Here is a 14,514-nt window from a genome sequence, read left to right on the forward strand (position 1 = left end):
GAGAAAATGTTTGAGGAGACCCATCAACACAGGTTGTTTATTCTTCATCCAGAACAGGAGGGGAGATTTTAACTGTCCCTCCGTGAACAGCAGTCTGCTGCTGGCTAACATTAGCATGAAGAGCTACATAGTTTACAGCTGTTTTGCGACATTGTCAGCTGCTCTGTCTCGTTGTAGACTGTCTGTCTTCTCTTTACCGCTGGTCCGCTGTGTTGACGTCACGGTCAGTTTGTCTGCTGCGCGCATGACGTGACCATCGTGCAGAACACGTGTGACAATGACGGGCACAGAATCGGATATGTGACGGGCCGGTTTTCACGTGACTAGCCTTGACCGGTGACCGGCCGGTCAGCGTCACAAGTCCGGTTCTGTGCCCGTCACTGTCACACACATGTTCTGCACGATGGTCACGTCATGCGCGCAGCAGACAAACTGACCGTGACGTCAACACAGCGCTGATAACAGCTACACACTCTGACATGTCTGCTTGAAGATGGTGTCAGCGACAGATTCCAAGAACAGGATAAAGAGAAGACAGACAGTCTACAACGAGACAGAGCAGCTGACAATGTCGCAAAACAGCCATAAACTCTCTCGCACTTCAGGCTAATGCTAGCAAGCTAGCAGCAGACTGCTGTTCACAGAGGGACAGTTCAAATCTCACCTCCTGTTAGAGGTAAGATCTTAAGCCCAAGCCCGAGTCCGAGCCCGACCCGACCCGAATTTCGGGCCGGGTCGGGCCTAAAATGTCAATCATTACGTTCGGGTCGGGTCGGGCCGGGCTTCTCTCTCGCTGACTTTTTTTTTTTTTTTAATAAATATATGTTTGTAAAAATGTATACTAAAACGATGTGTGGATACTAAACTAAGGAATACTTGTTATAAAATAAATAATTTGGATAAAACAGAGAAGGCGCTGTAAGGTAATTGTTATTTAACTACTAAACAGGAGCCGCAGAGCCAGAGCATGCTCTGCGCACGTGAACGCCGCCCTCTTAATAATCTTCCCCTCCGCAAGTCCGCATCTATTTTGACCTGGTATCCCCGATATGGAGCAGCAAGAAGTCAAGGATAAACTAAAGACAGGGGAACTGAGAAGGCAAACACGCACCGGTAAGAGTGAGGTGTGGAAAAGCTTCAAATTGATTGTTGAAAATGCTACAGAAACTTGCGTTGGCTTCGCTTAATGTAGTCAATGTGGCGCTTTGCTTTCATACGAGAGCAAAAAGACTGGCACCTCGACGCTGAGCAGGCATTTAAACAGCTGTACTGGCAAAAGTGATGATCGTGAGTAGTTTTGGCCACGAGAGACCGTGGTCCGCAAAAAAACAGAAGTCGCCTCATCACAACACGTACTGTACTAAACTCTTGCAATGACAATTCAAAGAACTCCTTCCTGTCTCCGTCTATTATCCAACCGTCATTGTTCTTCTTTGTGTCTCTGCCTCTCTCTCTCTCTCTAAAAGTGCCGCGCTAGATTCTTAAGGACGTACTTCTGCTGTGGTTTATGGCCCAATTTTCAACCCGTCAAAATGACGGACGGCCTTAAATTTTTCCCGTCAACTCTTAAAAAAATCCGTCAATGATGGAAAATTGTCGGTTAATGTAACCTCTGCAGACACAGAAATATAAAAGATGTAAATGTTTATACAGTCTTGTTTAACTTAGATTTCGTTACAAAAGACAGGCTTTAATTTGTTATCATAAATCACCCCTCCTCCTCCCTCCTCCTCAAAAATAAAATATGAAATTTCGGGTTTGCTTCGGGCTTGGGCCTGCAAATCAAGTTAATTGGTCGGGCTCGGGCTGGGTCGGGCTTTAATACCCGCGGGCCTTGGTCGGGTCGGGCTGGATTTTTTAGGCCCGATCTTACCTCTACCTCCTGTTCTGGCTGAAGAATAAACAACCTGTGTTGATGCGTCTCCTCAAACATTTTCTCATCCAGACTCCTTTAACTTCTGTGTTTGTTTTTCTCACAGCAAAGTTTTACTTCAAACTGTTGCACCGCGTTAGTCTCCAGTTTGTTTACATCCGCTTCCACAAAAGATCACGTGAAATCACGTCCCACGAAATCCCGCAAGATGATCTCACGAGATCACGTTCACCCAATTCATAATCTTAATGTAAAATTATAATAAAGCCTGGTTGTAATCTGGATGATTTTGGAGAAAGTATTAAATGAATATTTAATAGTCAGTGTCTTATTATGAACATATTTACAAGAAAAGTTGCAAAAATGTTTGTGAATGCTGTCAATTACAGTTCTTAGAAAGACTGAAAATCGGAACCGGCCAAAATCGGAATCGGTAGGTCAGACCCCTCAAAAATCGGAAATCGGAATTGGCTAAGAAAATTGAAATCGGTGGAAGTCTAGAAAGAATCTTATGAAGTCAAGTTCAGCAACTCTTTTGCAGACATATCATATTTGCTCACCTGCTGTCATCATCATCATCATCATCATCGGTGTTTTCATCACACACACCAGTCACATCTAGTGTTTTATATCTCTGCTCGTCATCTCCGGGGTGAGGGACGCCCACACTGTTAGCTGATGTGTTTGTCACGGGGTCACACAGGCAGCTGTCCAGTATAGCCAGACTCTTCTCCACAGCACTCACACAAGCAGTCAAGTAGTGCATCTCTCTGTTTTCTAGTGTGTCACCAGAGAATCAGATTCAGACTTGTTGCACGTCTTTTCTTTTCTCGGCCAATTCCAATTTTTTAAAGGTCTGACCTGCCAATTTTGTTTTTTCAGTCTAAGAACTATAATTGACTGTACTGATTGCATATACTGTATACAAATATGACCGGAACAGAATCGGATATGCGACGCTGACTGGCCAGTCACTGGTCAGGGCTGGTCACACAGAAAACTGACCAATTCCAGTCTCTGGTCAGTTGATCGGTATATCCCTAGATTGCGACATCACAGCTTTCTGGAGGGACTGACTGTGTAACAGAAGGCCATGTAGAGTGAGCGCTGCTGTAACGTTAACTCGGCACATTTAGTGATGTCTCTATAATGTCAGCACCACAGGACAATAGCTCTGGCATGTAGCACCGAAAAAAAGCACCATAATCTGCACTGTGATTTGATCTGGTAGGTATCAATCATATAGGAACCAGTGCTAATATGGCATAGGTTTCTATTCCTATAAGTTTCAGTACCTGGACATAGTCCTTAGGAACGAAGTGATTGAAAAAGTCATGATAGAATAAAGCTGGTGTGAGATACAGACAAACAGCATACCTCTGGGGTTAGCAGGTACCCTAGTTGGTAGGATTAAGGTTCATCCAGAATAACTTGTGATTTGTACAAATCTACTTTCCATTTAAGACAGGGTTTGTTTTTCCACAGAATATATTTTCTTGTACCACGTTTGTCTACAGAGGCTAGAAAAACCCAGTGATGCCAACAGAACTGAGCAGACTGAGAAGAAGAGTAGTGGGCTGAGGGCCTGGTGGATGGGGTCCTCATCAAGAGGTTCTGCTGAAGAATTTCAGGAATGTGATGTATGCAGCTTGGAGAAGAGCATGGACTACTGATCACACTTTATGCAATGGAACCCAGATGGGCCCCAGCCTGTCCTCCTCCTTTTGTTTATGTGCACTCTCTGACAGAGGAGCTATTACTGCAGTGAACTACAAGACTGGAGAGGTACAGTCACTTTACAGACTGATTTAGATTACAGTTTCTAAATCCAATTTCACATCATCCAATTGTAGTCACTTAGGACAGTTTATGATGCATACATATACATACATACATATTTTATATATACATATCTATATATAAACTGTCAGGTTTGGGCACAGATCTCAAGCTCTGTTACAGCGACTGGTAAAAGTGATATTCAACAAAGTGAAACATAATCACATAACTAGAATATAATAAGAAGCTTTCTAAAGCTTTAGAAAGTGGTTACAGTATGTGTTTATATGACAGTGAGTACTTGTTACTATTCCGAGAATGTGCTGTACATAAAATTCATAAACATATTTACTGGTCCTACATAAATTAAATTATTGTAAACTCAGGAGGACTGATGACTCTGATTGGTGACTGATGTTTTGATATGATCCTCCGAAGTTAATGCAGCAAAACAACACCTGCTCATATGCAGCCTGTAAGGTGTGTCCCCATTGGGTTACAATAAGAACTTGCACAGACACAGCATCTCCTGTCCTCTTTTTTTCTTTCTCTCTCAGATATGCATGTTGATTTAACATCTGACACACTGAAATAACAGCTGCAGCTACTAAATCTGATACACAGTTGTTTTTCACAACTTGAGCTACTTGATCCAAATACTGATGGTTCTGATTCAAGCTGATCTGTTTAAACAGTTGATCTGATATGAATGAAAGTTGAACTGAGAGAATGTGACTCCTGAAACTGACATGATTCAGCTGATGGTTTTTCTACAAAAAAGATGTCTCACTCTGTTGGAGTTGTGGAAACAGAAACACAGTCATGTAACAGGGTGGAGCTTCTTCCCACACAAATTATCCCAAACTGATAACAAACATGTTTCATTTTGGCCTTTCATCAAGTTACAGAGTTCACATTAATCACTGACAGCTGATAGGACCTGCTGCTGCTGACATGATGATCAGTGGTGACTAAAAGTGAGAAGGTGCTCCCTAAATGTTTTCTACACTGAGCCTCAGTAACACTGTTGCTAACAACATCAGAGTTTAGTCAATCTGTCTCTTTTGTCAGAGCTCAGTCACCTGCTCACAAATCATTTTGCACATTAGTGCTATAATTTTCATTCACATAAGCCGTGAAATTCTGCACTGTAGAGCTGGGCGGCCAGAAAGGAGAGCAGTTTTGCAACACTGGCAGGCTGAGGTGGACAAAACACAGCAGAGTGCAGTCAAGAACAGCGTGGCAAGTGATCAGGTTTGTTTTTAGCCAAGTGTGAATCATAGGGACGCACCAATCACCCAGCCAGAGACTGGAACAGGCCAGTTTTCAGCATGACCAGCCCTGAACAGTGACCAGCTGGTCAGTGTCACGTCTGATTCTGTACCAGTCAAATTCACACACATGTTCTGCACAGACAGTAATATCACAGCCATACATGCTTACAAGACGTCGGCGTCAGATTCAAAAAAGAGGATAAAGAGAAGACAGACTGTCTACAAGGAGTCAGAGCAGCTCAGCAGTCAGTCAGCAAACAACCATAAACTTTCAGCTCTTCATGCTAATGTTAGCCAGCAGCAGACTGTTGTGCACAGACTGACAGTTAAAATCTCACCTCCTGTTCTATAATAATAAACAACCTGTGTTGATGCATCTCCTTAAACATTTTCTCATCCAGACTTGCTTCACTTTTGCTTCTGTTTTCCTCACTGCAAAGTTTTACTACAGCAAATTGTTGCACTGCATCAGTCTCTGATTTCTTTGCATTTGCTTCCATAGGAGATCACATGACGTCACCTTTCCTATGAGATCTCATGAGATCTTGATACATAATCTTAATAGCATAAGATCTGGCTGTAACCTAAAGTATTTCCAGAGAAACTGTAAAAGCAGTTTAAAAATGAGTCTTTAATTATTAACATCCAATTTTATTTTACATTAAAGAAAAAATTACTAAATTATTTGTGTATTCTGTCAAATTATAGTCCATTGAAAGACTGAAAAATTGAATTGGCAAAAATTTGACTCAACGTGCCAGACCAGCACCTCTATGCAGCAGAATTCAAGTACACAAAAAGTTCAAGAGATGAATTACACAACCCTGATTCCAAAAACAGAATTCAATCAAATTCAGACTGAGTGAATATTTACAAAAACAAAGTTTATCAGTTTGAACAATAAATGTCTTTCTTTATACTTTAATCAATTGACTATAATTCAAAAAGGAGTTACTTTTTACACAACTTCATAGCTTTTTTGGAATCATGGCTGTAACACTACATCATGGGTTGCAGATATGTCAAAAAATTGCAGTAATGAGCTAAACTGAGGGTCTTAAGTAAGGATTGGAAATCCCTCTATGAGGAGAGAAGGTTGTTCAAAATATAGCCACTTGAGTTTTAACAATAAAATGGTATCACAACAAATATCTGCTTAGAACAGCGATTTCAGCAATTTGTGAAGGTTTTCAGGCCAGTACAGTAGACAAAGATGACTTCAGTACCATTTTCTCATCTCTGTTCAGAGACCAAACTGCCAGTTGTACTCCTGAAAGTTCAGATGAGTCACTTCCTGTTAGGAGAATATTTTCCACAGTGACCTTACGCACGCTTCAGCTTTAACTGGGATAACCACGAACAGACGATCCCACTCTATCGCTCTGCATCACTCTTCTATTTCTGCTCCAGCCTGTATTTGTGGTTCTGGCCAAAATGCCGCAGAAGGTTTAATTTGAAAATATTGCCTGATGCAGCTTTAAAGGCGGAGATGAGCTGGTGAACAGCAGCAGAAGCCTTCAATTAGCTGCAAGAATATTTTCACATGACTGTACTGACATGCTTCTTGTGAAGTTAGGGGCCACAGCAGAGCATTCTTGCATGTTTTGCCTTTTTAACAGCACACACAACTATAAACTCAAATTTTGCTAGAACCCTCCCTCCCTGCATATTTAACACATGGAGCAGAGAAAGGGGCCAACATGGATGTATTAAGGGGCCAACATGGATGTATTAAGGAGAACAGATACTGTGTTCCAAGACGCCACTCCATTCATTCTTAGAAAAGATACACACATAGACCAAGAATTAGGGCTAAACAATTGATCGAAATTTTACCAAAATCACAATATGGTCTACTGCCATTTACAAATCACAGGATACACAACATTTGTTAAATGTGAAATGTGTGTCAAAATACCATTTTAAATGAAATATTGTGGTGCTGCAGAGGTGTCCTGACCAACTCATCATTCTCTGGACTTCAGAAAACATCTTAGATTAGTACAGATCCCTGAAAAAAAAATGGCACACCATAATCATTTCAATGTGCTTTTGAAAATGAAGAATGAAAATAATTAGGTAAAAGTTATCATTTCCTTTAATATCGCTTAGATATTAGATAATTAGATATCTCCTCAAAACTGTTTAGCCCTACCAAAAATCCTGTGCAGGCATCCCTTGTAGTTTTTGGATCAATAGAGCATGTCTGCCTGAGATTCCCACTGGCTAAAACCTCACAAGTGAACGGGACATAATGTGTTCAAAATGTTATTGGACCTATAGAATCTAGCTGCAGCAATTCAATGATAATTAATTGATTGTTAAATTAATCACCAACTATTCTGATTACTGATTAATCAGTTTGAGTATTTTTTTAAGAAAAAAAAGTCAAAATTCTCTGATTTCAGCTTCTTAACTGTAAAGATTTTCTGGTTTCCTTACTCCTTTTCTGACAGTAAACTGTCAGAATGTCTAATGTCTTTGGGCTGTGGACAAAACAAGACTTTTGAGGACGTCATGTTTGGATCTGGGAAACACTAATCTACTTTTCTTCATCATTTTCTGACATTTTATAGACCAAACAACTAATTGCTTAATCGAGAAGATAATCAACAGTTGAATCGACTATAAAAATAATGGTTTGTCCTACATGGTTCACATACTGATCCTAACACTTTTCCAAGGATTTTAAGTGGGAAAAGTGTCTTTGTGACCAGTGAGAGTCACGTGGTGAGCGTGAAAGTAGCATTACCCTGTGCTACCAGAAAACCAATATTGTCTCACAGCCCAGCTCTGTGTCAACATTGTCTTCAAAACACACCTCAGAGTCATTGTCATGGTGAGGGAGGGGGTGGAGAATTCAGCTGACACATACAGGCTACTTTTGAGCAGAAACTGCAGTTTGAAGCCCAGCATCAACAACATATGCTAACAAGAATCTATGTAATCATGTGCACATCATACAAGAAAAAAATTCAGTATGGAGTTTTTCTTTAAAGTCAATTTGCAGAGACTTGAAACTTGCTTTCTAACCATCACAGTGAACATTGCACTGCATGTCCTCTCAGTGTTGTTGAGTTCCACAGATTAACTTGATCCTGAAGTACAGACTTTAAATCAATCTGCACACAAAACTGCATCATTTTACTTTAGCAGTGAAAGCAGATATGCTGTTGCTTGTGATAGATTACTGAATAAGCAAGCTGCAAGTCACAAAATCTGATCAAATCAGTGGTAATCCATAACTGAGGTGATGGAAAAATCATTCAAAAATAACTTTAAAAATGGTGAGCAGTCATGTTAAGTACATGATATGTGTGGTTAATGATTGAAACTGTATCATGGTCCTTTTTTAGTTCTCTTTAAATAACCGTTAATTTGCAGATCTGTGGCACTCTAATGTAATGTAAATGATGAATATGCACTCATCTGTACAATGATGCACTCTGAGCACAAGATATGAAGTTAATGGCGAGGCTTTCTGCTTCTGATGATGTCATCTTTTAGACATTTCCCACAACCACAGTCAGCATTTGTCTATAAAAACTGAGACACTTTTCATTTCTGTTCTTTTAGTTAAACAAATAAAACAGACACATTTTGCAGCGCAGCCTCCTGCTCCACTGTCTGCCTTAAAGGGATAGTTCACACAAAAATGAAAATTCAGTCATTATCTACTCACCCTCATGCTAACTGAAAGTCGGGTTTATTTTGTTAGTCCACAAAATACTGCTGGAGTTTCACAGGAAAACATTGTTGCAGAATCTCCCAAACAATGGAAGTGAATGGTGACCAGTTTTGAAACATAAAAAGACAACTGCAAAAAATCATAAAATGCCTCCATACAGTCATTTTTCAAACATTTGATAATGTCTTTGTTATTTATGACAGTAAATGAAGAATCAGAAAGAAAACAAAAGAAAGAATAGTGATGAGCATTTTTCACAATTTGACTATTTATTGACAATTTGGCTAATTTATTAATCATGAAAATAAAATAGTCATTTGTTGTAGCCCTAAACTTATTTCTTCTCAAAATATTAGGCTATTAGTTATGCAATTAGAGTCATTTGAAGAAAAGACAGATTATTATTATTTTAGGAAAGTTACAGTTAACTGTATACTGTGTAAAATGAAGATAGACAGAGTACATGAAGACATCTATGTCTGTCTCCTTCAAATTACAATGTCCTTTCCTCCCTGACAGCGTGTGATACTTGAAATCAGGACCCATGAAAAACATGAACTCAATCAGTTCATAGTTCCATCTATTAAAACTGTGTAGGAAGAATTGGGTGATTTTTACTGGGACTCCAACACACTGGTATATTTAAAATGCACTGATGAAAACAGAAAACAATGACATGAAGTCATTAGAAACTAACTGATTGACATGACGTGATAAAACTTGCAGTCAGGGTGAATGAAGAGCAGCTGTAATCACACTGCTGTAATCACAGTACTGCTGCGTGGCCATGTGATGATAAAACAGTCAAACACATCTACATACAGACCTCAGAGTGAGCGGATCAATCTATAGGCCTGTCATATGTATCATATGTCCATATGGCAGGAGCCACACACACAGCCCAGCAAACTCATTTACAATATAAACAACATAACACAGAGTCATATAATCACAATAAATTCACTGAACACCTATAACTCAAATACTAGATTTTAAAAGTGCTCAGGCCGTGAACTGTAGAAGCTCTTTTCTGCCAGACAGAGAGATAAAATATCCCCATGGCAAGTCAAAATTTCTACCTCATAGTTTAGATGTTTAATCTCTTAATGACTTTTTGTCTCAAAATTTCACATTTTTAACTCATCATTTAGACTTTAACTCATTTAAAATTTTTAACTCATCATTTCAACCTTTCTCTCTCATAATTTGGACTTTTAACTCATAAGTTCGACTATTTACCTCACTTTAACACAACTTTCACTCCTTAACTCATAATTCTGACTTAAACTCATAATTTCAACTTTAACTCATGAAGCTTAACTTTTTAACCACATCATTTTAACTTTTTATCTTATAATTCTAATTTTTTTTTACTTATTATTCAGACTTAGACTCATAATTTGGAGTTCAACTTTCTAACTCATAATTTTGACCTTTCATCTCATACTTTATGACTTTTTCAGAATTATTAACTCACTTTAATTTGAAGTTTCACTTTGAAACCTTAACTCATAATGTTGACAATTCATTGCATAATTTTGACTTTTTATAGAATTAGAACTTTTTAATCACATAATTTGGATCTTGTAACTCAGAATTCTGACTTTTCACTTCAAAACTTTAGACTTTTTATCTCATGGTGATGACTTTTTTCAGTCTCATGGGGGATGTTTTCTTGTTTTACTGGCGGAAGTGGACTTCCATACATAAACAAAGAGGGAGGAAAGTTAGTTTCCCATCATTGAGGTCAAAGTGTTGCTGTGGACTAATGTCTGTATTCACTTCAAATCGACTCACTGACTGGTGGATGCAGCTACACATCAACCTCGGTTAAAGTTTAAAGAAGCTGGACTTTAATTAGTTGTAGACTCCATCCAACCCCCCAGGTGGACCTCAGTCCTGTCCCCTCGGCTCGCTCACAGTCTCTCCTCTGTCTTTGTTCATGGACTTTAAAGTTAGGAGCTCATTTGAGCGAATGCAGCGTTCACGTTCAGACTTTGTATAAGAACGAAGTGGGAAAAAAAAGAAGGCGCAAAAAAAGTTCGGGAATGTTCGTCCAGATTTCACGACAGAACAAATGGACCTGAAACTACCAGTCTGATGAATAGCCCAGTGTTCTGTGTTCTGTGTTCTGTGTTGTGTTTGGTGTGTGGCTTTAGTCAGAAGGAGAAAGAACCAGAGCTAACGGGTTTCATGTGTTTTAGCAGAGCCTTTGTTCACTTTCAAAGTGTCTGGAAGATGTTTTTTCCCTGTGAGACAGAGACAAAGGTAGAGACAGACAGACAGGACGGGACACTTACTTTGCTCCTCACTTCAGCAGACAGTCCGTAAGCTGGTCCCTTGTTAAAATGAGTCATTTTGTCGCTTTGTTTTTTAAATCCTCAGCTGCAGCGAAGCACCGGAGGTGCAGCGGAAAACTCCTCTCTAACAGCGGCTCGAGCGGCTCCCGGACCCGGAGGGAAGTATTCCAACCCGTGAGGCTCCACACAGAACACAAGAGGACCACAAAGTCCAACAGCGGCTCAGATTGCCAAAAATGTCGTTAAATGACTGACGTAGCCGCATCAGCCAATCAGAGCAGCCGTGGGAAACTCCCTCTGCTCCTCATCTCTGTCAGTATAGAGCCTGTCATACACGTTTCAACAAGTACAAGTACTGCTGATGCAAAACAAGTACTCCTATCATTTACTCAGATAAAAGTATAAATATATATAAAATAATAAACAAGAAAAATGAACATTTCATGTCTGAAAAGAAGTATACAAATACATGTGCATTTAAATGTAGTTTGTTCATGTGGAGACAATTTGAGATACTTTGGATACTAATGGGTAGATTAGGTAATATAATACTATATCATATCATACAAGCACATGTAAAAAGTAACTAGTAACTGTTATTATCATTGTTATTATCACTTTTGTGACTATAGTTGTTATTTTTGTTTGGGTTTTTTTATCTCTTGCTTGTTTTCTTCTTTTTTTTCTTCTCACTTAAAAAAATGAGATTGTCTGTTCCAGCATGTTGTTTGTCTTGACATGGTTTATGTTACATGATGATATGAGCATGCAGCACAGTGAGCAAACTACATCCCTGGATGAAATATGTCAATAAATAAAAATGTTTTGTTTTTTGAAAGTCACTTATAAATATAGCTGTCAAATAACAGTAGAAAATGTATTGGAGTAAAAAGTACAACATTTCCCTCTGACATGTAGTAGAGTAGAAGGGCAGAGTAACAGCATGGAAATACTCGAGTAAATTAAATGTATGTCAAAATTGTACTTAAGTACAGTAGTTGAGCAAATTAGTAAATTTGAGTAAATCTCATTCGCAGTACTTGTAGCCTACTTTACTTGAGTATTATGCAAATGTATACTTTAACTTCTGTACATCTCAGAGGCAACTATTGTACTTTTAACTCCACTACATTTGTCTGACAGTTTTAGTCACTAGTTACTTTTCAGATTACAATTTTTCAAACCCTAATTTGTTTCAGCTTTTCAAAAGGAGACTTTGACTATAATTCTGAGGTGGAGAAACACTCTGGGTGTAGCTGTTAGAGGTTCTGTCAGAGGAGGTTCTGTCTCAGGCCTGTATAGATTTTTTCAGCATCCAGACTCACATCTCACTTCTGTAGAGGAGGGAAGACTATGGACAGAGTCTTTGAAGTAAAGTAAAGTAAGATAGCAATATTCTGAGTTATACTATTATAATTATACATTTCAGTTTTATTCCAAACAAATATGACCAACATGCACATTGTCTTCATCTTACTTTTTTTTCTGAGTCTGTACCTGTGATAATAAACAAAGAAGAACTTGGTTTCTCTCACAGGTCAGGTAGATATATGGATGGGTTATGAAACAGTGGGCCCCTGGACACAGACATGTAAAGGGCCCCACCGTCCCTCCTATTAGCATAGTAGACACAAAGACTTTGTGTTTGGTGTGCCTCTTTTTGTAGTTATTTTACATGTTAATAGTTGTTTTGTGCCTTCTTGTTGTCATTTTGCATCTCTTATGCATCTCTCTGTAGTTTTGTGGTCATTTTGTTTTGTTCATTTTATTTCTGTTTGTGGTCGTTATGTGACTTTTTGTGTTCATTTTGCATCTTTTGGCGTCATTTTGCATCTCTTTGTGGTTGTGTGTCTTTGAGTGATGATTTGCTGGTGAAGCGGGGGTGGGCCTGTGCCCAGTAGTCCCGTTCAGTAATGTATCCATGGGCAGAAGCAACAGAAGATCACTATGAGAATGGGGAAATGTATTTAGGGGGTTATGGGTTTTGCAGTTTTATGACGTTAATGATCTGTGGTTGTTTTAGTGATCAGATGTTGTTGGTCAGTAGCATCAGTTTAGCTCAGAATGTGAGAAGTATAGTTCCAGGTTTTGCAACTTAGTCAAACCGTTTATATAAAAATAGATGATGGAAATCAGACTAATGGAACAGACACTAAATTAGTAATAGGATGGGACGGTCACATTATTTATCTGATGTGAAAATGATGAATTCGGGATAAGATGTAGTGACTTTTCTGTGAACTGACTGGAGGGGGCATCACTCAATTTCCAATAGACTCTTTTCATACAGTGAGCCCCACTTCCATACAAATATTCACCAATAATGACATTTAAACTATTTTGTTATTTATTAATCAAGAAACTACTGTCTCCACTTTTGCAACACACTCTCTGAAACAAAGTTCATTTATAGCTACTTTAGTGGTTCCCAAACTAGGACGCCCTGGGGGAACACAGAACCACTGCAGGGGGAGCATGGATGACCAGGGGAGAAACAAAGTGTGAAACAAAGTTGAATGAATAGGATTTATGCAGAGAAATAAACCTTGACCTTTATTTAACTAAAATTCAAATTATGAATCCATAGTTGCTTCAGATGATTTTGGGCTGAAACTAATAACTATTTTTTATTGATAATAAATCTATTGATCAGTTTCTCTGTTAACTGATTAATTAATCCTGACACAATCTTGTCATTTGAAAAAGATGTCTTGTATGTCCGTACGCTCCACATGTTTGGATCTATTTTTCAAGCCTTTTCTGTAACAGTTATTTTCTCAATTAATCAATTAGTTGTTTGGTCAATAAAATATAAAAAAAATTGTAAAAAAAAAAAAAAAAAAAAAAAAAAAAAAAAAGATTGTGTCACAATCTCATCAACTGACAGATAGGTCCAAACCTGTGAAAACAGGTGGCATGTCTGTTTGGACCTAGTTTTCAGCTAGTGATCAATCTGGCAATAAGTTTTCCACTAATCGATTAGCTTTTTGGTCCATAACATGTTATAAAATGTTGATTGAAGTCCAGGATGACATCCACAAATGTCTTGTTTTGTCCCCAACTGAAAGATATTCAGTTTACTGTCAGAGAGGTGCAAAGAATCCAGAAAATATTCACAATTAAGAAGCTGAAATCAGAGAATTCCGACTTTTTTCTTTTTAAAAAAATTATACAAAACAATTAGTTGCTAATCAAAATTCTTGATTTAATTTAATTTAATTTAATCCATTAATTGTTGCAACTCTATAATAATCAATAAAAAAATGCAGTTTTTTCAGCCTTTGAAAAGGGAGCATGACAGAAACAGTTTGGGACCCACTGAGCTACTTTATATGACATCACCTTGGCATTGTTTCACAGGTCACAGAGTCATCAGTTTCCCAGGGTTCACTCAATCAGTAACTTACCAGTGTCCTACAGTCCTCTGATTCTCTACCAGCTGAACTGAGCAGCAGTTTGTGACAGATGTGTGTGTTTCTTCTCCACTGATACTAAGAGATCTAGTCTGTCTATAAATAGCCCCAGATGTCAGGTTTAATCTGAAACTTCTGCTCCTTCTCTTCCCTCTTCCTCCTCTTTGGGTTTATTTCAACAAAGCAG

General features: G+C 38.5%; 1 protein-coding gene across 1 annotated transcript in view; it reads right to left on the bottom strand.

Annotated features, from left to right (window-relative positions):
- The window catches only part of cnn3a (calponin 3, acidic a), a 31,148-nt gene extending 20,131 nt beyond the window's left edge, over positions 1 to 11,017 (bottom strand). The window contains exon 1 of the mRNA XM_084747249.1: positions 10,915 to 11,017. Within this exon, the coding sequence (XP_084603375.1) occupies positions 10,915 to 10,971 (57 nt within the window). The 5' untranslated portion in view covers positions 10,972 to 11,017. The remainder of the gene's footprint in view (positions 1 to 10,914) is intronic.
- Between the last annotated feature and the right edge of the window lie 3,497 nt (positions 11,018 to 14,514).

This window comes from Lutjanus erythropterus, chromosome 21, assembly GCF_056507025.1.
Source record: "Lutjanus erythropterus isolate fLutEry1 chromosome 21, fLutEry1.hap2, whole genome shotgun sequence".
Classification (NCBI taxonomy): domain Eukaryota; kingdom Metazoa; phylum Chordata; class Actinopteri; order Lutjaniformes; family Lutjanidae; genus Lutjanus; species Lutjanus erythropterus.